The 22,500-nt window shown below is 48.2% G+C and overlaps 1 protein-coding gene across 1 annotated transcript in view; it reads left to right on the forward strand.

The window, feature by feature from the left end:
• Positions 1-22,500, forward strand: part of runx1t1 (RUNX1 partner transcriptional co-repressor 1) — a gene marked incomplete at its 3' end in the record, with an annotated part of 76,670 nt that overhangs the window by 23,037 nt on the left and 31,133 nt on the right. The window contains 3 exon segments of the mRNA XM_083761989.1: positions 14,719-14,801; positions 14,803-14,857; positions 19,261-19,505. Coding sequence (XP_083618115.1) covers positions 14,719-14,801; positions 14,803-14,857; positions 19,261-19,505 — 383 coding nt within the window.

Here is a 22,500-nt window from a genome sequence, read left to right on the forward strand (position 1 = left end):
CCAATTGCCAGAGAGAGAAAAGAAAGAAAGGCCATACGGGTTACATTGAGTTTTGCCGTTTCAAGACAGGCGCGCTGCCAGCAGTAGGCCTGATGTCCGCGAAGCGCGACCCCAAACGAGGGGCTAGCCGAGGGAGTGCCTGTGATGAGCCATGTAATGGCCGCACTGGTGACTTAGCACCGTTGGATGCCGACAGGATGGGAATCAGTTGTAATCTATTAAAAAATTGCAAAAGTAGCAGATCTACAAGCTCTTTCAGCTTGTAGATCTGCTATTTTTTTTTGCTATTTCTCAATTTGAATCCTGAAACTTAATCGTTCTGGACGTATGGGCCGACAGAGACGAGACGACAACGACACCTATAGCAATGCAGTTTGCTCGCAGTGGCTTGCAGGAACACATGAGGCACATGTGCACATCGTACAGCATGGAATGCTAATAAGACTGCGGTGACTCACAGGCACACACAGAGCTAACGTCGTCCTGAAATGCCACGGGAGCAAATCTAATAACATACATCTTGAGCTGCCACGGGCAATATATATCGGGTGCAGGCTGAAATTAATGTCTGTCACATGTTGAGTCAACGACATTGAGCAGCAATGGTCCCTACATGTCACACATGCAGCGCATATATATACTATACAAAGCCAGCCAACTGTATACATTTGTCATTCGCACCCCGGGGATGTTGTGTGGATTTTCTTTTAACTAGTGTGGCAAATATACATCAGGCGCACCCGCACACCCGCATGTGTGCGGTCGGTCGTCGGTTCAAACATTAAATATGAAGGCATATTAACGGCTACTCACATTAGATATCACATGTGATTCTGTGGCCCTCACACCTCATGTCATGACGACACGGTTTGTTTGGGGTCTCGTCTCATGTCTTGCTGTCACAGTCAGGATATACAGTACAGTAGTACACCATATTTGGGTGTAGCTGCAGTGGGGATACTGTTATATGGATATATTTATGTCTGAGTCCTATGAACTCTATAGTTATGTCAGAGACAGTCATAGTGGTTTATGTCTGAGCTGAGTCATAGTGGCGGGTCAGTGGTCCTCCGGCCAGCCAGCCACAAATCCCATCCATTAGCCAATTTTAATTTAAGGATCAGCCACTGTTATCCGAAATGTTCTCGTTTTGGACTGCTTCCGAAAATCTGACCGCTGTGCCTACACCTACAGTAGTCACACAATGGATCATTGATTTGCAGCCAGCCCAGGGCCATTGTTAATGTGCACTGTTGGCACTTGGCAGCTTTTGTAAGCTTTGGTAAAAGTGGCGAGAGTGTGAACACACTTGCAGCTCAAACAAGTAGCCCCAACTCCACTGCATGCATCCCTGTTCGTGCCCAATTAAATATATTGTATTGTATGTACCGGTATTATGCAAAGAATAGCAGACGTACGCGGTCAAAATGTGTCACAATGTATATAGCTATTTTCACTGAATCATGTCATAGGTTGAAACTGTTCTGCCATATGCCATAGGACCATTGAAATGAACTGTATACCGGTACCGCATCAAATCAAGCTACCACCCATTGCGCTGTTCCTTACACTGTGATACTGTGAGGTGATACTGTTCCTCACACTGTGATACTGTGAGGTGATACTGTTCCTCACACTGTGATACTGTGAGGTGTTCCTTACACTGTGATACTGTTCCTCACACTGTGATACTGTGAGGTGATACTGTTCCTCACACTGTGATACTGTGAGGTGTTCCTTACACTGTGATACTGTGAGGTGTTCCTCACACTGTGATACTGTGAGGTGTTCCTTACACTGTGATACTGTGAGGTGTTCCTCACACTGTGATACTGTGAGGTGTTCCTTACACTGTGATACTGTGAGGTGTTCCTCACACTGTGATACTGTGAGGTGTTACTGTTCCTCACACTGTGATACTGTGAGGTGTTCCTTACACTGTGATACTGTGAGGTGTTCCTTACACTGTGATACTGTGAGGTGTTCCTCACACTGTGATACTGTAAACGATGGCATCGCTCTGCATAGCTCACATGTCACGAGAGGAGAGGAGAGGAGAGGAGAGGAGAGGAGAGGAGAGGAGAGGAGAGGAGAGGAGAGGAGAGGAGAGGAGAGGAGAGGAGAGGAGAGGAGAGGAGAGGGAACATCAGTCAGTTGCCTTCAGGGAACATTGTGGAACATGGGGAGTTGATGGAGGAGAGCGTGGAGGACAAAAACGAGAGAGAGAGAGAGAGAGAGAGAGAGAGAGAGAGAGAGAGAGAGAGAGAGAGAGAGAGAGAGAGCGAGAGAGAGAGAGAGGTCGGGGGACAAAGCGATGGTGTTCCTCTCCTCACTGCATCCTGGTGCTGGGAAGCTAAACAACAGTGAAAATCACATCTAACAATGTGTGTGTGTGTGTGTGTGTGTGTGTGTGTGTGTGTGTGTGTGTGTGTGTGTGTGTGTGCGTGTGTGTGTGTGTGTGTGTGTGTGCGTGTGTGTGTGTGTGTGTGTGTGTATGAAATATATACAGTACACTCCTCTATATGTGTGCATACCATCTGTGTGTGTGCGTGCGTACATGCACGCACGCGTATGTGCACGCACGCAAGGCATAGCATCCATACATCTTCTTGACAAGCGGGTGGAGTTTGATGGGACATGCTCTGCATAACGCTCCATCTGGCCACCGATGATATTATGCGTGCGTGTGCGACTGTGCATGGGTGTGTGTGCGTGTGTGCACGTGCGTGAGTGAGCGCAGAGTCTGGGCGAGGGATATGGGGGGGGGGGGGGGGGGGGTTACGACACTTGCATACCGATAGATTATTCTCTCTCTCTCTCTCTCTCTCTCTCTCTCTCTCAGCACTCCACCTGAATTCAGATGGCTCCTCCCGTCCCTGGAGAAAGCTCCTTCACACATCTGCCCTATCTTCTCTCAGCCTCTCCATTTGCACCTCTCTCTCTCTCTCTCTCTCTCTCTCTCTCTCTCTCTCTCTCTCTCTCTCTCTCTCTCTCTCTCTCTCTCTCTCTCTCTCTCTCTCTCTCTCTCTCTCTCTATCACGATAGGCTACAGTCTGTTTTCTTATCGGCTTATCTCTTCATCAGTTCACAACATATGCAGAACCTTTGTCTCTCTGTGTGAATGCACGCGTGTGCACGTTGCACGCGTGTGCACGTTCAGCCCCAAAGGCACCATCTTTGCAGATGCATTGGCATCATGCAGACATTAGTACTCACTTCGCTGGCTTCCCGTGGCTTCAATGTGCCGTATGTTTTCACGTCGTGCTGCCGCACCAGCACGCGTGCGACATGTGCACGTGGGTGTGCTTGCCTGGAAGCAGGTTAATGCCAAACCATCCCCTGAAATAGGGAATCGTCTCTTATTTGCAGACTGAAAGATGTGTCCTTTATTGATCTGATAAGGGACACACTTTGTTCCTTGGTTTTTGAGAATCAGTCAATGGCACACATCTTCGTTCAAAAGGCTCATATACAGGTTGTTAACCACTTAGACCAGTTGTCTCTGTATACTTTGACCACTCTACACCAATTAGCTGCGCCTACAAGCTTCTCAACGTCTTGTGAGAGGTCGTTGCGAGCTTGTAGATCGGCTATTTTTTGACAAACCTAATTGGTGTAGAGTGGTCAAAGTAGAGACAACTGGTCTATAAGTGATCTAAGAATATGAATGCTGGTTGTTCAAATGGCTAATTTAATATATGTACCAAAACATTTTAACATACATACAGTGAGATTTAATCTTTTGTCGGCTGGGGTTTCCTTATTTTAATGTCGGTGTATGCGTGGGTGTATATACTTATCTCTAAGCCTTTAGGTGTGCACGCACCGCAAACGCGATCGGTACTCTGTATATGTGTTGCTCAGGCAAAACCCCGTTATGGAAATAATCTCTGTTCAAGCCGTGCGCACAAGTGGATGCTGAATTGTTTTATGTCGCGGAACTGTGATTGCTGGGGAGATTCCACCTGCCGTGATAGAACCACTATTGTCACCGGGAAGAATGGCTTCCGTGGCTGTGTGTGTAGTAGTCTCTGCTGGCGTGTAACTGGCCCTCTTTGTCGTGTAATATCCTACACTCATCATCGCTCTCAGAGTTACACACCCGTACGGGGCCATTTGGAACACACTCAAGGACACTTTGAGACCCACTGGTGTAGCCACCATGCACCCCGACTCTGTTTGACCAGAATGGAAGAGAGCCTTAATTAGTATCATCGGTAACACCTGTGAAGGAAGTAGGGAGAAGAGGAGCGGATCATATAGTCACAGGCGCTCGAAGCACCCGAAAGAACGCTCTAGATAATTCTGCATTTTCTTGATTTGCGGAAGCGCTATAACCTCTCCCTGAACGCGCCTGAATCCATTCATGAACGAGCGCTCTGTTTTAATTAACCCCAGCTGGCCCGTTTCAGCCACAGTGACTCTGTTGCTTTAGTTCTGCAGCCGCACAATGAAACACCGACCCATGTGGGGGAGGAGGGGGAGGGGGGCTTGCAGTGTTGCCAAGTGTGCTTATTATAAGCGATTTGGGCTTGGACTTCCATACTATAGTCGTTTGTAAGTGTGTGTGTGTGTGTGTGTGTGTGTGTGTGTGTGTGTGTGTGTGTGTGTGTGTGTGTGTGTGTGTGTGTGTGTGTGTGTGGGTGGGGGGGGGGGGGTTCTAGTGTATTTGCTTATTTGGGTTTGCGTATACTAATGTTGTAATCTAGTGGTGTTTAAACATTTTCAAGGGCCGAGGCCCATGAAAGAGAGGTGCCCCTCACTTCACATGAGTGTGATTTTTTTCCCCTTTCCCCCCCCCCCCCCCCTTTTTTTTTGGAAAATAGCTGCTGCAACACAACCCATTGTAAGCTTGTAGATCAGCAATTTCAAATAGTCTATCTGTATTATGGGTTCAAGTGCTCAATTAAGCTGGTCGCTTCTTTTTGGGCTTGTTTTCTTGTATAGTCCTGGCCGCTTTGATCTCTTGAAGGATCTGGCAACACTGTTTTGTTTTTTGTTTGGCTCACGTACGGACCATGCCCGTTGGCCCGGATAAGATAGGCAAACCGCCCCCCTGTGTGTGACTGTGTGACGATGGCACCCACCAGACCAGGCCGTATCGCAGAGTCAACAGCCGGTTATCAATGGTCGCCGTGTGGCACATTGTGAAAGAGAGATTGTAATAAAACAAGGAAGAGGTGCGATGGAGGAAGGTGGCAGGGTGTAGAGAGAGAGAGAGAGAGAGAGAGAGAGAGAGAGAGAGAGAGAGAGAGATAGAGGGTGGGGAGCAGGCAAGAGAAACAAAGTGTTATCTGTGACATTGGGAACACATACATGTAGGACAAGCTGTAATCACGGAGTGAGCATTGCATGCTGGCAAAGGCGTGCATGCACATACACTAAGATAAATGTGCATGCACGCACGCACGCACGCACGCACGCACGCACGCACGTACACACACACACACACACACACACACACTCACACACTGTATTCAGGATAGTTATGATGGTGGTGAGGGTACTTTTACACTGTTCTCTTGGACAGAGGCACCCCAGGAGCACAGTGGTGTTTGCGTGTGTGCGTGCGTGCCTGCCTGCGTGCGTGCCTGCCTGCCTGCCTGCCTGCCTGCCTGCCTGCCTGCCTGCCTGCCTGCCTGCCTGCCTGCCTGCGTGCAAGTTAGCAAGTGCCAGGCACGTTAGCTTGCGTTTCAGTTGACCTGTGCATGCGTTATCTTCTGACACCCGCGCATTAGTACGCCACCCTTGCACTGTTAACGATGCATCATGCATTGTGTGCATTATGAAGCCACATCTTAACGTGAACTTGACACCATAGAGAACATAGGCTACACAACGTGTGTGTCTGTCGCTCCTGCAGGCGAGTTGAGTTCGGAGAGAATGAGAGCAGAGAATGCTATAGGGAGCATCCGTGTTGTAGGGAAAGCTTCCGCAGAAAATAGCAGCTAAGTCGTTCCCCATGCACAATAACAGAAAAGGCTCTATAGGGCCCTCGTGGCTCATATTAACCCTATGGATTAATAGAGGCTTTATATGGTTCATCAGGGCTCTATAGTAGAAGGGTGGGGGGGGGTAGTTTGTACGAAAAATGTGTTTTGGTCACACAAGCTGCTGGGTTTCAGCAGGGAGGATCAGAGAGCTTATAATGCAATCAAATTGTCATGAACGCTGCAAGACTATCTTAATTTATTTCGAGGACACCACATAGAGTGTCGCCGTGTGTGTATCTGTGACAATGAGCTCCTTTAGACTCTGCAGCAGACTCTGGAGGACTTTAGAACTCAACTGCGGATGGTGGAGTTGGTGGTTTAAAAAAAGCTAGTTTATGCTTCAGTCGCTACCTCTCTTTCCCTCATTCTGAATTGAATTACCGTCTTGAAACGAGCACAACAATATGCTCAGAAAACTTCAAGAAGGCCGTTCTCAGGGCTCTGCCACGGCTCAGAGATAAAGATACATTTGCGTGTACACTGCACACGCACACACACACACACACGCACGCACACACACACACACACACACACACACACACACACACACACACACACACACACACACACACACACACACATTTTCCATTCGCATCCCATCCTACTGTATAGCTCTTAAACCTGGCCAGAGTCAGGGAGGTTTACTATGCTATTTTCTGTTAAACGTCTGCTCCGGCCTATATTTATTTTATAAACTCTGGATATAACAGAATAACTGGGTGGAAACATATAGTCTTACGCCTGCGCTGCCAGCCGGCATATACCGTACGCCTGGCTCAAAGCCTACCTATGAAATACACGGGGGCCATTAAGAAAAGAAGGGGCCCGAGTGACATGACTCGGGCGTAATTCATCATGTTCCAGTCACACAAAGAAACCTACATGCATGTTTGTTTTTTTATAATGAGCCCGAGTCAAACAGAGGAGTCACCGTATCGCACATGGTTGCACTTAGACGTCAGGGTTTCAGCTAAATCGCCGGCGTACATTTTCCATAATTCTGTATATTGCTTTTTTGCTAATTGTCAGGGTTCCACTTGTCCCCACTGGCGTTGATCTATTGGTTAGATAAGACCTGCGTACAATTAACCCATTCTGACCTGAGATCAGATTCATACGAGGTTTCCACTGGACACACACTGGTCTGATTAACCCATTCTGACCTGAGATCAGATTCTAAAAATGTCAATCGTTCTTCGATTTTTCAAAAAATAGCAGACCTACAAGCTCGTATCGCGCCACTCGGTGGCGCGATATGAGCTTGTAGATCTGCTATTTTTCAATAGCTAAAGCATCCACTGGCGTTGATCTATTGGTTAGATAAGACCTGCGTACAATTAAGGACTTTCAGCTGTTTAGGCATTACAAAATAGCAGATGTATACGTATAGCCTACAAGCTCACAACTTGCTGCAATGCTGTGTTCTTGTAGATTGGCTATTTATTTGACCAATAATACCTGGTTGACCCTTGTCTATGTTAGGCTCGACACTGAAAAGAAAATAGTCAATCTATAAGCTCAGCACGCATCTAGTCATGACACATTTTGAGCTGGTAGATCTGCTATTTTCCCTGAAAGTTTGCCCCATAATAGTGACTCTAGGGTTCAAGTGGTTGCAATTTTTGAATAACGGTAGCTGGCATGGCCGGAAACTACAGGAAGTGATGAGGTTTGATAGTGAAAAGCACAGCATTTTTGGAGGTACTGTATAGAGCTTTATTTTTCGCATACCGAACAACCAAAATAGCACATGAAAATAAATGTTTGGTTCGTTTTCGTTTATTTAACAGAGGCTTTCACAGCCGAGTGAGTTGGCACAGCTAATGTGTGAAAACTAGGGATGCATGTCCAAGTTAACAATCTAAGGCTAAACGGCTCCACTGTTCAACTGCAAGTACTGTATGTATTCACCCAAATGCACTCTGGAAGGAAAATTAAATTAAAGCCATTGAAAGCAGGATTCCATGCAATAGACTTGGAATCGGTCAATTAGAGAAAAAACAGGAACAACAACAGGCTAATCTGGATAGAAGATCCGTCCTCGTGAGTCGTGTCCCACAGGGCGCCGCCGCGGGCCGGCCGACCGGCACTGTGGAAGTCTGAGTCTGGTTACCGCCTCGTAATTGGGGATTAACACCTGGGTCAGTGTTATGATTGGACGGCGGGTTACCGGGGCGGAGATGAGAAGAAACATAACCCCTGGTAGCATGTGAAACTCATCCGGGGGCCTCCCGCCGAGGTGCTTAAGATGAGTGATAAAGCAATGCACATCCACAGCCAACGCACAGACATGAGCTCAGATGGGAAATCTCTCTCTCTCTCACACGCACGAACGCACACACATGCACACGCACACGCACACACATGCACACACACCCAGATGCAAACAAACACCATGAGTGAGTAAGGGAATAACAGACTCTATATTGTGCTTGTCTTTGGAATCGGACGGAGAGCAATGCGAGGCGAATGCGGAGCGTGAAATCGATCAGAATCCGCAAAAGTAGACCACTCGCCCACCGCCGCTTCAGTCGATACCAATGACGCCTCCTCGGAGGGTCATTTGGACACAATCATTTGGATAACAATAACGCAAGTGAAGCGCATCATTGAAAACAGCTTGACCGTGCACCATTCATTTGCACATAAGAAAAGGTCTTGTCTGTGTGTGTGTGTGTGTGTGTGCGTGTGTGTGTGTGTGGGCGAGCGTGCACACACACACACACACACACACACACACACAAACACGCAGATTTCATGCTTAAGTGTTGCTATTGAAGCCACTCTAGTCGCACTTGCCATTTTGTCCTCACCCTTTCAGCCTTCTAAACTAGATTTCTAAATAAATGGTGTGTGTGTGTGTGTGTGTGTGCGCGTGCGTGTGTGTGTGTGCGTGCGCGCGTGTCGGAGGGCTACTGAGACAGAATCCACAATCAAGCCTCCTTGTCAGTCATCACCCTGTTCTGTTCCTATGCCCTCAGATTAGTAATTCAAAACAGCCTCTTGTTAACCTCCTCGACAAGACATCCCCTAAACAACCTTGAAAACAAAGTGTATACGCGCCGGGTCGCCTTATTATAATGTCTGTGAACTTAATGGGATGGAGCACGTTAATGCACGTTGACTATTTATTCGTCGCACGTTAACTGGCCCGCCAGAGCCAAATATCTGCCCGGCGGACAGACAGCGATGTCCCTCCAATGGACACCGCTGAACGGGAGATGTGTGATGGATGCCGGAGAGGAGCTTTAATGGATTGGAGAGCGCCATGAAGCTTGATTTATACGTCGTATGGCCGTGTGGCACAGCTGCAAATAGACGATATACAAGCTCACAACAGCGGCTTCGAATGCCATCATGCATTCATGAATGGGACATTATCACGTCCAATCAGACAGCAAGGTGAGACAGTGACCTACTGTACCAGTAGGATTTTGTCGTTATTCTGTGGGTTGATGATGGCTTGCATTTTTAAATAATATATATATAATATACCTTTGATTTGTTGATTAAATATTATATAGTTTAACTCATTTAACTAAAGGTATGCCTGGCTATGCCATGAATTCATAAAAAGTACAACGTTTGGAGTGGAGTGCAGTGGAAGCATACAATAATTACGTAGAGTACCAGTAGGCCTACCTCAAGTACTCGAGTAAATACACTTACACTCACGGCTGGCGGGGGGGGGGGGGGGGGGGGGGGGGGTGGCAGGAAGGGGGAGGTGTGTTGGAAGACCATCGCAATTAACTTACAAAGGAAGTGAAGAGCCTGCCTGTGGCGTGTTTTGCTCCACACTTTGTCCCTGGTTCATTTCCAGGCGAGCGCCGGGATGCCATGGATTAACATGGATTTTAAACTGGCCAAAGTAACCCCCTTGTACAAAAAAGGGAGTAAATTAGAACCCGGCAACTACCGCCCTATTTCTATTCTAAGCTCCATCTCGAAAGTGATGGAAAAAATAGTCTATGAACAGGTTGAAAAGTATCTTGCCACTAATAAATTGCTGTACGAGTTCCAATCTGGTTTCAGAACATCCCACTCCACTGACACATGCCTCCTCTATTTGAGCGACCACATCAAACACGAGGTGGATGCTGGAAAATACTGCGGCATGGTCATGCTGGACCTCCAAAAGGCTTTTGACACCGTGAACCACTCCATACTGGTTAACAAGCTTAAAGCTATTGGTTTTGATAGCACATCAGTGAGCTGGATGCAATCCTACCTGGAGGGGAGAGAACAGATGGTGGAGGTGAACGGAACACTGTCCCCTCCCCTGCCAGTGAGCTGTGGCGTCCCACAAGGAAGCATACTAGGGCCTTTACTGTTCCTAATTTATGTTAACGACATGACTTCAGCTTGTGACTGCAACTTGTTCCTGTTCGCAGATGACTCAGCACTGCTGGTCTCGGACAGGAACAAACTGCAGGTTGAAAAGACCCTCAGCTCTGAACTCGGTAGAATCTGCACCTGGCTCGCTGATAACAAACTATCCTTACACCTGGGAAAAACTGAATCCATCCTCTTCGGATCAAATAGTAAACTCAGCAAGGCAGATGGCTTCTTGGTTAGAGTGGGTGACAATATTATCACACGAAAAGATGAAATTACCTACCTATAGGTTCCATCCTGGAGGCCAATCTTTCCGGTGATAAAATGGCCACCAACGTAATCAAAAAAGTCAATCAAAGAACAAGATTCCTTTACAGGATCTCCTCACTGGTCAGCAAAAACACCTTGAAGACCTTAACAGGAGCCCTCGTACAAGGTTTCTTTGACTATGCATCCACCTCTTGGTACCACAGCACCTCAAAGGCCCTTAAAACAAGGCTCCAGACCTCTCAAAACAAACTGGTCAGGCTCCTACTTGGCCTCACCCCCCGAACCCACCTCACCCCTGCCCACTTTGACAGGCTGGGATGGCTTAGGGTCGACGACAGAGTACAGCATCTTGCAATGGGTCTGGTCCACAAGATTCGATACACCACCAAGATACCCATGTACCTGTCTAAATACTTCCTTAATGTAAACGAAGTCCACACCCACAACACCAGAGGGAGTGCAACAAACCATGTACAACCCAGATTCGGCACAAACAAGGGACTAAATTCTTTTCGCTCCTATGCCACCAAAATGTGGAACGCCCTACCAACAGTCATTAAGACATGTGAATCCCTTGACTCCTTCAAAACCGCTCTCAAAGGGCACCTACGGATGGCTGCAATTCGAAACTGGCCTCTGTAAAATCTGAATCCCCCCCACCCCCCCACCCCATTTTCCCTCACTGTATATAGTATCTTTTCCCTTTTTTGCTTCCCATATGATGAATTCCTGTTCTGTTCTTTACCTACAGAGAAATGTCTATTTGTATGTCTCTAAATGTTTGTATGTCTTTAAATGTTTTGATGAATTGAACAATGTGGACCCTGTTGTAAACAAGTGTAATGCTTAATTGGGTCGTCCACTCACAGTTGACAGTCTTTGTATTGAGTTTGTGCTTAAAATGTACTGTAAATTCTACAAACTGTTAATAAAGATTTCAATCAATCAAAAAAAAAAACATAAGTGAACAGCCCACTCACCCCCGCGGTTTGATCTGACCGGATAGAGGGACTCGAACCCGCGACCCTAATCATCAGAAGTGCACCCCCTCAGATGTTTAATTGCCGACGTCTTTCATATTTGTAATATACATTGTGATTGCTTCTCAGATGTACTGTTGACTCGTGATGGCTGTAATTATGTTGGTTATTGTTCCACGAAAACAATATCACTATCTCCAAAGTGGCATATTTTTTGTTGTATGCTATCTGTGAACGTGATTGCAAATGTGCAGACATGTTTACGCAAACTGTGTGTCCTACTCCAAAGGTTTGGGGAGCGATTCATGTATCCCTGAGCATGCTGCAACGTTGGTATATTATTCACCAAGTCGGGTTGTGTTAGATACATGTTCTCTTCAGAATTCTCATCTCACGTCTTTCCACAAAATATTACAAAAATGCTCAATAGTGGGCTCGATAAAAGCCCAGATCAATAAGCAAGATCGATGAGGTGGTCATTATCAATACAAATGAACGAGCTCCATCCCTAGTTAAGAGTGATTAACCAGTGTTTAAATAAACTGTTCCTCATTTTTCTGGGGACCCGCCTGGAACACCCTCGACATACCCCCGTGAGTAGCCCGGACCACAACTTTGAGAAGCACCAGGTTTTAACGGATAGTTCACCCCCATTGCTTTTCTTCTATCGATTACACTCGATTACAAAATTGCTTTTCTTCCATCGATTACACTCCCCCCTCCACCTATGGATTTTCTTCTCTTTTTTTTCCTAAGCCAATAATTTGATGCCCAGCAGTGGTTTCCTATGGAGACACAAAGGAGACTCTTTGTCTCTTCATAACAACCACTGCTGGTCCCTTTAAAGTCTCTCCCTCCAAAACTCAAAGGAAGAAGACCTGCCACTCACTCACAACAAGGCCGATGTCTGCAGGCTTACATCACCCTGTTGCATCTCCCCGCATTGCGTAACTCTCAGTGTTTGCAGAAGCTTCTCTCCATCTTTGCTTTCTTTTCTGTAGCTCTCTCTCCTGTTACTCCCCTCTCCTCCACCCGCCCACCCCAACCTCAAAGCCCCCCACCCACACACACCCCTGTCGCCCAATGTTCCGAGCTTACATGCGCATTACATCACTCGTCTACTCTGCAACGAGGTCATGGCGGTCTATAACTTGTGACGTCTCTCGGAGAGAGAGAGGAGGCCCGCGGGTCCCCAAGGAGAATGTTTCACGATGTGAGTCGAACGGGACAGCTTCCCACAGTGAAAAAGAACACAAAATAATTGGATATGATATATGATATGATATTGTTGGATATGAAAAGCAGCCCGGGGTTTCGTCATGAGGCGTGCGGATGTTGCAAGGACGTTTAAGATCGGAATCGGCACGCAAATGCATGTAACAACGCCGTACAGGGTTTAGAACAATTTTAGAACAATTCACAAGGTAGAATTACCTCACTCACGTAGGCACACAAGCACCGCTGTATAACCCATTCTGACCTGAAATCAGATCCATACGAGGTTTCCACTGGACACACACTATGAGCTTGTAGATCTGCTATTTTTAAATAGCTAAAGCATAACATGATGCCGACACCAAAATGGGTGCCTGGTCAGAATGGGTTAAGATCGGAATCGGCACGCAAATGCACGTAACAACGCCGTGGCCTGACCTCAATGTTGTACAGGGTTTAGAACAATTCACAAGGTAGAATTACCTCACTCACGTACTGTAGGCACACAAGCACCGCTGTATAAGTGGGACTCACGTTTGTTTGCGGTTATGGTTGGGGATAGTGTTAGTAAACTTACATAACACACTTGAAATGTTGATGTGCTCAGGAGTGTAGTGTGTGTGCGCATGCGTGCGACGTGCGTGCGTATGCAATGCATGCAGCGGGATGGGGTTGAACTTGTGGCTCAGACGAGTTATCTCGCCATTCGGTTTTTTGTCTGGTCGCTTCCTGAACAGATGTGAACGTGGAACCGAGGGACTCAAGCATCAAGGGACAATGTATGTGTGTTAGTGTTTATGTGTGCGCGGGTGTGTATGTGTGTGTGTGTGTGTGTGTGTGTGTGTGGTGTGCGCACACATGCCAGTCGGTTGGCATGCAGAATGGCACAGATGGTGGTGAAATGAGCACTCACAGTCACTGAAGATTTACTCTCTCTCCCTCTCTCTCTCTCTCTCTCTCTCTCTCTCTCTCTCTCTCTCTCATTTGACAGGCTGAACATATGCGTCAGTGACACACAGACATATGATGTGGCAAAGCTGCATCTTTTCACCGTAATGTCTGTCTCCTTAATTCCGTTCCCCGGGAGCTGTCTTATAGCTAATCAACACATGAACTGACTTTTGCCGTTTGTTGTCAATGGTCGCAGACAGTCGACGGGTGCTTGTCACGTTAACGTCACAAGGGTCTAAATAGGCTAGTCAATCTATGGAAAGAAATGTTATGATCCTTAACCCATTCTGACCTGAGATCAGATTCATACCAGGTTTCCACTGGACAACACACTGGTCTGATGAACCCATTCTGACCTGAGATCAGATTCTAAAAATGTCAGTCGTTCTTCGATTTTTCAAAAATAGCAGACCTACAAGCTCGTATTGTGCGATATGAGCTTGTAGATCTGCTATTTTTCAATAGCTAAAGCATAACATGATGCTAACACCAAAATGGGTGCCCGGTCAGAATGGGTTAAGGTCATCCAAATAACATGTTAAAATTGTGGATCATGGCCCAGGCCGTAGCGTAACGGTCTGGGCACCGGACTGGTGATCCAGTCGCGGTGTGCCGCGGGTTCGACTCCCGGACCCGACACGGCCTTTACCGCATGTCATCCCCCCATCTCTCTCCCGTTTCCTGTCAGCCTACTGTCTGTCCCTTAAAAAATCAATAAAGGCGTAAGCCGCAAAAAAATATCTTTAAAAAAAAAAAAAATTGTGGATCATGGTAAATTCAGGGGTTGTTGTTTTTTTTTTTTTAATATGCCATTTGATATATTATTTGGATGACCCTAAGGATAAAAAAAAACGATTATTATTGCAATTTATTTTGGGTCACGCTCATTTTCAGCTTAGATTTCTGTTTACTTTTATTGTTGATATGAATATTGTCGTGAAAATTGAATATTCATTTTTTTTCTTTTCTCGTAGATCGCACTGGGAAGCGTTCCACCATGCCCGACTCACCTGCGGACGTCAAGGCACAGTCCAGGTTGACTCCCCCCACCATGCCACCCCCCACCCAGCACGCAGGGAGCGCCACGCAACGCCTCCTACACCCCCACCACATGTGAGTAGGACCCCCCACCCACCCACACCTCCTACACCCCCACCACATGTGAGTAGGACCCCTCCGCCCACCCACACCTCCTACACCCCCACCACATGTGAGTAGGACCCCCCGCCCACCCACACCTCCTACACCCCCACCACATGTGAGTAGGACCCTCGCCCACCCAACACCTCCTACACCCCCACCACATGTGAGTAGGACCCCCCACCCACCCAACACCTCCTACACCCCCACCACATGTGAGTAGGACCCCCCACCCACCCAACACCTCCTACACCCCCACCACATGTGAGTAGGACCCCCCCGCCCACCCACACCTCCTACACCCCCACCACATGTGAGTAGGACCCCCCACCCACCCAACACCTCCTACACCCCCACCACATGTGAGTAGGACCCCCCGCCCACCCACACCTCCTACACCCCCACCACATGTGAGTAGGACCCCCCACCCACCCAACACCTCCTACACCCCCACCACATGTGAGTAGGACCCCCCGCCCACCCAACACCTCCTACACCCCCACCACATGTGAGTAGGACCCCCCGCCCACCCAACACCTCCTACACCCCCACCACATGTGAGTAGGACCCCCCGCCCACCCACACCTCCTACACCCCCACCACATGTGAGTAGGACCCCCCGCCCACCCAACACCTCCTACACCCCCACCACATGTGAGTAGGACCCCCCGCCCACCCACACCTCCTACACCCCCACCACATGTGAGTAGGAACCCCCCGCCCACCCACACCTCCTACACCCCCACCACATGTGAGTAGGACCCCCCGCCCACCCACACCTCCTACACCCCCACCACATGTGAGTAGGACCCTCGCCCACCCAACACCTCCTACACCCCCACCACATGTGAGTAGGACCCCCCACCCACCCAACACCTCCTACACCCCCACCACATGTGAGTAGGACCCCCCGCCCACCCACACCTCCTACACCCCCACCACATGTGAGTAGGACCCCCGCCCACCCACACCTCCTACACCCCCACCACATGTGAGTAGGACCCCTCGCCCACCCACACCTCTTACACCCCCACCACATGTGAGTAGGACCCCTCGCCCACCCACACCTCCTACACCCCCACCACATGTGAGTAGGACCCCCACCCACCCACACCTCCTACACCCCCACCACATGTGAGTAGGACCCCTCGCCCACCCACACCTCCTACACCCCCACCACATGTGAGTAGGACCCCCCACCCACCCACACCTCCTACACCCCCACCACATGTGAGTAGGACCCCCCGCCCACCCAACACCTCCTACACCCCCACCACATGTGAGTAGGACCCCCCGCCCACCCACACCTCCTACACCCCCACCACATGTGAGTAGGACCCCCCGCCCACCCACACCTCCTACACCCCCACCACATGTGAGTAGGACCCCCCCGCCCACCCACACCTCCTACACCCCCACCACATGTGAGTAGGACCCCCCGCCCACCCACACCTCCTACACCCCCACCACATGTGAGTAGGACCCCTCGCCCACCCACACCTCCTACACCCCCACCACATGTGAGTAGGACCCCTCGCCCACCCAACACCTCCTACACCCCCACCACATGTGAGTAGGACCCCTCGCCCACCCACACCTCCTACACCCCCACCACATGTGAGTAGGACCCCTCGCCCACCCACACCTCCTACACCCCCCACCACATGTGAGTAGGACCCCTCGCCCACCCACACCTCCTACACCCCCACCACATGTGAGTAGGACCCCTGCCCACCCACACCTCCTACACCCCCACCACATGTGAGTAGGACCCCTCGCCCACCCACACCTCCTACACCCCCACCACATGTGAGTAGGACCCCCGCCCACCCACGCCTGAAAGTCCACGAACATGCACTGCTCCCGCGCTTGCTGTTAGGGTTAGGTTAGGGTTTAGGTTAGGTACCTTTAGAAACCTCTAGGTGTCAGGTCGGCAGAAAGGAATGGAACTCCACTGTATAGGTTGTCGGTCTAATGACAGTCAGGCCAATAGTATGTCTAAACTATGGCAACGTTTGGCAGGTTTGAAAAAGGTTTCCTCTCACACCTGGCTGGCAATTAGACAGTGGCCATTCAGTATAGAGACAAAAAGTGGGGAAAAGCCTGTCAGTACATACGTATATGTACGTACACACATATGTCCGTACATATGTATGTCGACTCGGCATACATAATATGTACAGTATGCACGTACACATACATCTCAGCCTGTGAATGCGACGACAACGCATGCCCGGAAACTTCCATGCTTATTTGGCAAAAATGTCCTCGTAAGGTCAAAGGTCACTGTAACCTCATAAAGCATGAAGGTCGGGTTATTCAATTCCCTTCAAAGTCAAATCAATGATTGGCCGCATTTGTACACAACGAGCACGTGACGGTGTAGATCGGGGGCCCCAGAAGGAATGGGGAATCACTGCCCTAGCATTCACTCAGTTTCATACTTAACCGCTTAAACCCCAGCATCTGTATTCAGAGAAAAAGGTTTCTGCAGAAAACAGAAAGGCCACTAAGCATATAGAGCCCCGGGGGACTCCACTCAACAACGTATGGGGGTTTAAAGTGGTAAACCTCCTCCCATGTGAAACGGCACGAGAGTTGAAGGATGTAAAGCTTCAACGTGGTTCAATTCGTTCCGACGGTTTGACACAGACTTGGGCTCTTGGTGAATGAAGTCGACATCAAACATGAAGTCGAGATCAAACCGTCTTTGCTCACCCCCCCCCCGTCCCCCCGTCCCCCCCCGTCCTCTACCTCTGTCTCACCCCTCTCGTTTACCTTCCGTCTCCCTGCCTCTCTCTCTCTCTCTCTCTCTCTTTCGCTCTCTCGCTCTCACTCTTTCTCCCCCCACCTTTAGAAACGAGGACGATGACTCCCTGGCAATTAACGTCGGAACTCAGTAGCTCCTTGAGCGACGATGAAGGAAGCCCCCCCCACCCCCCTCCTCTCTCTCTCTCTCTCTCTCTCTCTCTCTCTCTCTCTCTCTCTTGCTCTCTCATTACGCACAGCAAAGGTTTTAACAAAGCGCCGCGCTTTGATTTCAACTGCCTCCCCTCCTTTTGCGATTGTAATTGTCAGCAGATGTAGCTCAAGTAGATGTATCTTTCCTCCCTCTCTCTCTCTCTCTCTCTCTCTCTCTCTCTCTCTCTCTCTCTCTCTCTCTCTCTCTCTCTCTCTCTCTCTCTCTCTCTCTCTCTCTCTCTCTCTCTCACTGTCTCTCTCTCTCTGCCTCTCGTTACGCCGGTGGGTTTGGACACGGGCCAGCGAGTGGAGTGAGCGGTTCGTGAATCAGAACCTAATCTTGTTAGTGAGAGAGAAGAGAGAGAGAGAGGAAGAAGAAAAGAAAAGGGCTTCGTGCCGCTGTGCACATAGTTCGAGTCCCCCCCCCTGCCCCCCCCCCCCCCTGCCCTGCCAATATACACGGGCACAGCGGGGGGTCGCCCCGTCCCTTCTTGTTTAGACTGCAGGGAAGGAGTTAGAGGGTAGAGGGTCCCCCCCCCCCAAAAAAAAACATGTTTTTCTTTTTTTATGCAGGGGATGAAAGCGGGTTCACAACCCTGATTGGAAACAAATGCCCCGACATTGCTAAACCTAACCACTCGTTTTTCGGAAGGCAAATCAGTCCGAACGAGCGGAGCGACCTCTCCAGGAATCTGTACAGACATTATATAGCGTGCTGCTGCTGCTGAAGGGCTTCTCGCTTTTTGAAACGAAATCATGTATGTATGTACGGTACGTACAGTACAGTATGTACAAGAACGCACAGCTGCCAGTGGCAATAATGCCAGAGAGAAGAGCATTGATGTTTACGTGTGTGCTGCACACACAGCGGTGATGTCAGGTGTTTGGGAGGTTCGATCGGGGCTTGAAATGTCAACTGTTTGAATTGAAATTCCGCCCCGAATATCAGGTACAGATTTCAGGGGGGTTTTGAACATTGATTCCGACAGCAATCCCACTGGGACTTTTTTACACAAAAAGCATTGTTGCTTCCAGGGTTTGATTTCCCCCATGAACTTTCAGTTTTATGTCTGGTGGGGGATATGCTTTATCTCTAATTCTGTCAGACTGAATTATTGTCACGTCACGGTTTTACAAGAAAAAGAGTGGGTGAAATTTGTTTTCGTGAGATGTGGCAAACGTTTGCTACAAAACTGCGCAACTAAACATGTTTTCTTAGTTTTTTTTTTTGTTTTTACTGCATGTGTAAAACAAATGTTTTCCTAATAGGTTTGGTAATAATTATCACAATATAAAAAGTTGTCAATCATCTTTAGAAACAAATGAACATAGCAAAGACAGAAGATCCATCAGCTCTTGTAGATCGTCTATTTTTGATAACTGCCATAAAAAGCAATCTCTCATTTCGTCTATAGTGACCAACGGCAGCAGCAGCCACTCCCCCACGGCGCTCAACGGCGCCCCGTCTCCGCCAAACGGCTACAGCAACGGCCCCAGCTCCTCGTCCTCGTCCTCGCTGGCCAATCAGCAGCTGCCGCCCGCCTGTGGCGCCCGGCAACTCAGCAAGCTCAAGCGCTTCCTCACCACGCTGCAGCAGTTCGGCAACGACATCTCGCCCGAGATCGGCGAGCGCGTCCGCACCCTGGTGCTGGGGCTGGTGGTAAGTTAACTGCACTGCTTTTGGTGGTGTCCCATACAGTATTTGAAAATAGCATATGTATAAAAGCTATATATTCATGATACGAAGCATTGCAAGCTTTTTGACATGAAGTGCCATGCTTTTTTTGCCTTGATAACATTTAGTTATGACACCACATCAAAATAAAATCCCCTTCCCCTGTGCCCTGTTGGCACCCGTGCGTACCCCTACCCCTGCACTACAAACTATAGTAAAATAGACAGTAGTCTATGGAAAAGAAACACACACTCATTGACTCTATTATCTTCCGTTTAGTAAATCATGGCATTGCCCATGCAGCCTCCCAGTCAGTGGGTTCCCACACTTTCCCATGCCATGGACCCCAAGTGTTGCAAAATGGCTTTATAAAGCATAACTAATATAGAAAAACTATACCTACTGCAACGGATATTATCGAAACATTTGAAACACACCTCCGCCAGTCCTTTTTAGAGTCTAAAGGGAGAGAAATTATGAAACATTGTAAGCCTAAAGTGTAGACGTGTGATGTACAATGTTTCATCATTTCTCTAGATTCATGCACTGCTATGGTTAACGACACGAAACCCAGCGAATGCGTCACAATATAGTGTCAGTATATCAAGTTGTTCATGTAAAGGACTCAATTTGAACAAACCGTTGCGACGGAGAAACCGTGCAGAAAAACAAAGAAATAATATCAAACAAAAATGAAACACGACGGTCGCACCTCAAGAGATGTTATACCGGCTCATCGCGTGACATCGACACGAGGAGCCATTTTCCAAGCCCCCCCCGGTCCTTGTTTATTTACAGCTGACGAAACGAGACGAGCCTCGAATCAAAGCTCGCGTACTGTACCTAAAATTTGCTTGCCTTCGCAGTAGCTCAGATGTGTTGGGTCTTGATGCTTGAGGCCTTGACTTGATCACGGGCAGCATCCCACGTTAAAATACTGCATAGTGAGCTTGTGGATCTGCTATTTTCTGCTATTATTATTATTTTTTAATTAGCCACACAGAGTATAGCCACACTGTTTATTTTTCTAAACCGTCTCGCCCGCACCCGTCCTTTTGGCTCGTGTCTCTCTCTCTCTCTCTCTCTCTCTCTCTCTCTCTCTCTCTTCCCCTCCATCCATTTGGAAAGAGTGACACTGTTAATTAGCTAGTTGTGCGCCGGCGAGAGAGAGGGAGAGTTGCAGACTCGGGAGTATTCGCTAGCTGTCAAGAAACAGCCCCGACACAATCTGGGCAAACAGATGTAAGCCTGAACGCAACAAAATTCAGGTCTGGGAAATAACAGAGAGAGCGGGGAGGAGGAGGGGGGGGGGGGGGGGGGGGGGGATGGTTGGAGAGAAATATGTTCTCTCTTCAATTTTTTTGTTGTCTTTTCCCGGGTTTGTTTGTGCTGCTTATATGCTTCTGTGCTCATTCCCTTCTCGTGTGCACACTCTCTGTCTGTCTGTCTGTCTGTCTGTCTGTCTGTCTGTCTGTCTGTCTGTCTGTCTGTCTGTCTGTCTGTCTGTCTGTCTGTCTGTCTGTCTGTCTGTCTGTCTGTCTGTCTGTCTGTCTTTGTGACATACAGTATGTAATGTTGAAAATATCGTCTGTGCTGTGTGGTCAGCTAATGGGAGACTGTCATAAGAACCAGCAGAGAGAGAGAGAGAGAGAGAAAGAGAGAGAGAGAGAGAGAGGTGGCAATGACTCAATGAGGCTTGGTCTTTAAAACATGGACCTGCCCAAAGCTTGTGCACACTCACTCACATGTGTACACGCTCGCACACACACACACACACACACTAGGGATGTGTAAATGTGTCCAAAATGAAAATCGATTTGTATAATTCAATATTAACGATTAATCGATTAATCGTTTTTTGGGGGGGGGGGGGGGGGGGGGGTTTAAATAATAAAATAATAATAATAATAATCTTTTTTTTTTTTTTTTTTTTAATGAACCCTACAAATAAAAAAAATCTTCCCCCCAAGGGGTACCTAAGTCAAAAAAGTTTGGGAACCCCTGATGTAGTTGATTAACAATAATTGTAACTCTTGAGAGTTAATAAGGGTCCATTTGGTTACTAACTCCATCTTTTAAATGAGGACCACTGGTGGTCCCTGGACCACTGTTGATCCAATTGATCACCATAGCAACCCCAGCCTAGGCCTGATTAGGTAAATTCCCAACACCTGCTAAATCCTCCAAACCTGTATCTTCTTGATTGGAATCAATCTCCACTCACACTCCTCTCAGTCATGCAGCTACACAGACACATCCCAGGCACACTTTTGTAGGCCTATAGCCCTGTCCTGTTTGGATGACAATATTGCCTTTCCAACCGATTTTCATTAAAAAAAAAAAAAAAAAAAAAAAACGATTATCGATTATCGATTATAAATTTTCATAATCGATTTCGGGTCCTATCAACGATAATCGATTAATCGATTAATCGGACCCATCCCTAACACACACACACACACACACACACACACACACACACGTTCGAGTGCAATATCTGGACAATGCCCTGTCCCTTTGCTATCATAATGTATTGAAGTCTGCAGGCCTGGCTGTTATCTGCTGGCTGACAACACACACACACACAGACAGACAGACAGACAGACAGACAGACAGACAGACAGACAGACAGACAGACAGACAGACAGACAGACAGACAGACAGACAGACAGACAGACCTACAAGCTCACGATGCCGGCACATCGTGGCATGAACCGGAAAAAATTGACAGAGAGAGAGAGAGAGAGCTGCAGACAGACGGGCGTGGATCGTTGTGGAGCTGGCTGTCTCCATGTACTGTTTTTACACCGATAATAATAGCCTGCGTGTGCATGTAAAGTCTGTGTGTGTGTGTGTGTGTGCGTGTGCGTGTGCGTGTGCGTGTGTGTGTGTGTGTGTGTGTGAGTGCTTGAGTCTGTGTCTCTGTGTGTGTACATCCAAATGCGATAGCCAGGTGGCAGGTGTTGGATATGTCAAAGAC

The sequence above is a fragment of the Protomyctophum parallelum genome (assembly GCF_964188405.1).
Source record: "Protomyctophum parallelum genome assembly, chromosome: 1".
In the NCBI taxonomy this organism is placed as follows: Eukaryota; Metazoa; Chordata; class Actinopteri; order Myctophiformes; family Myctophidae; genus Protomyctophum; species Protomyctophum parallelum.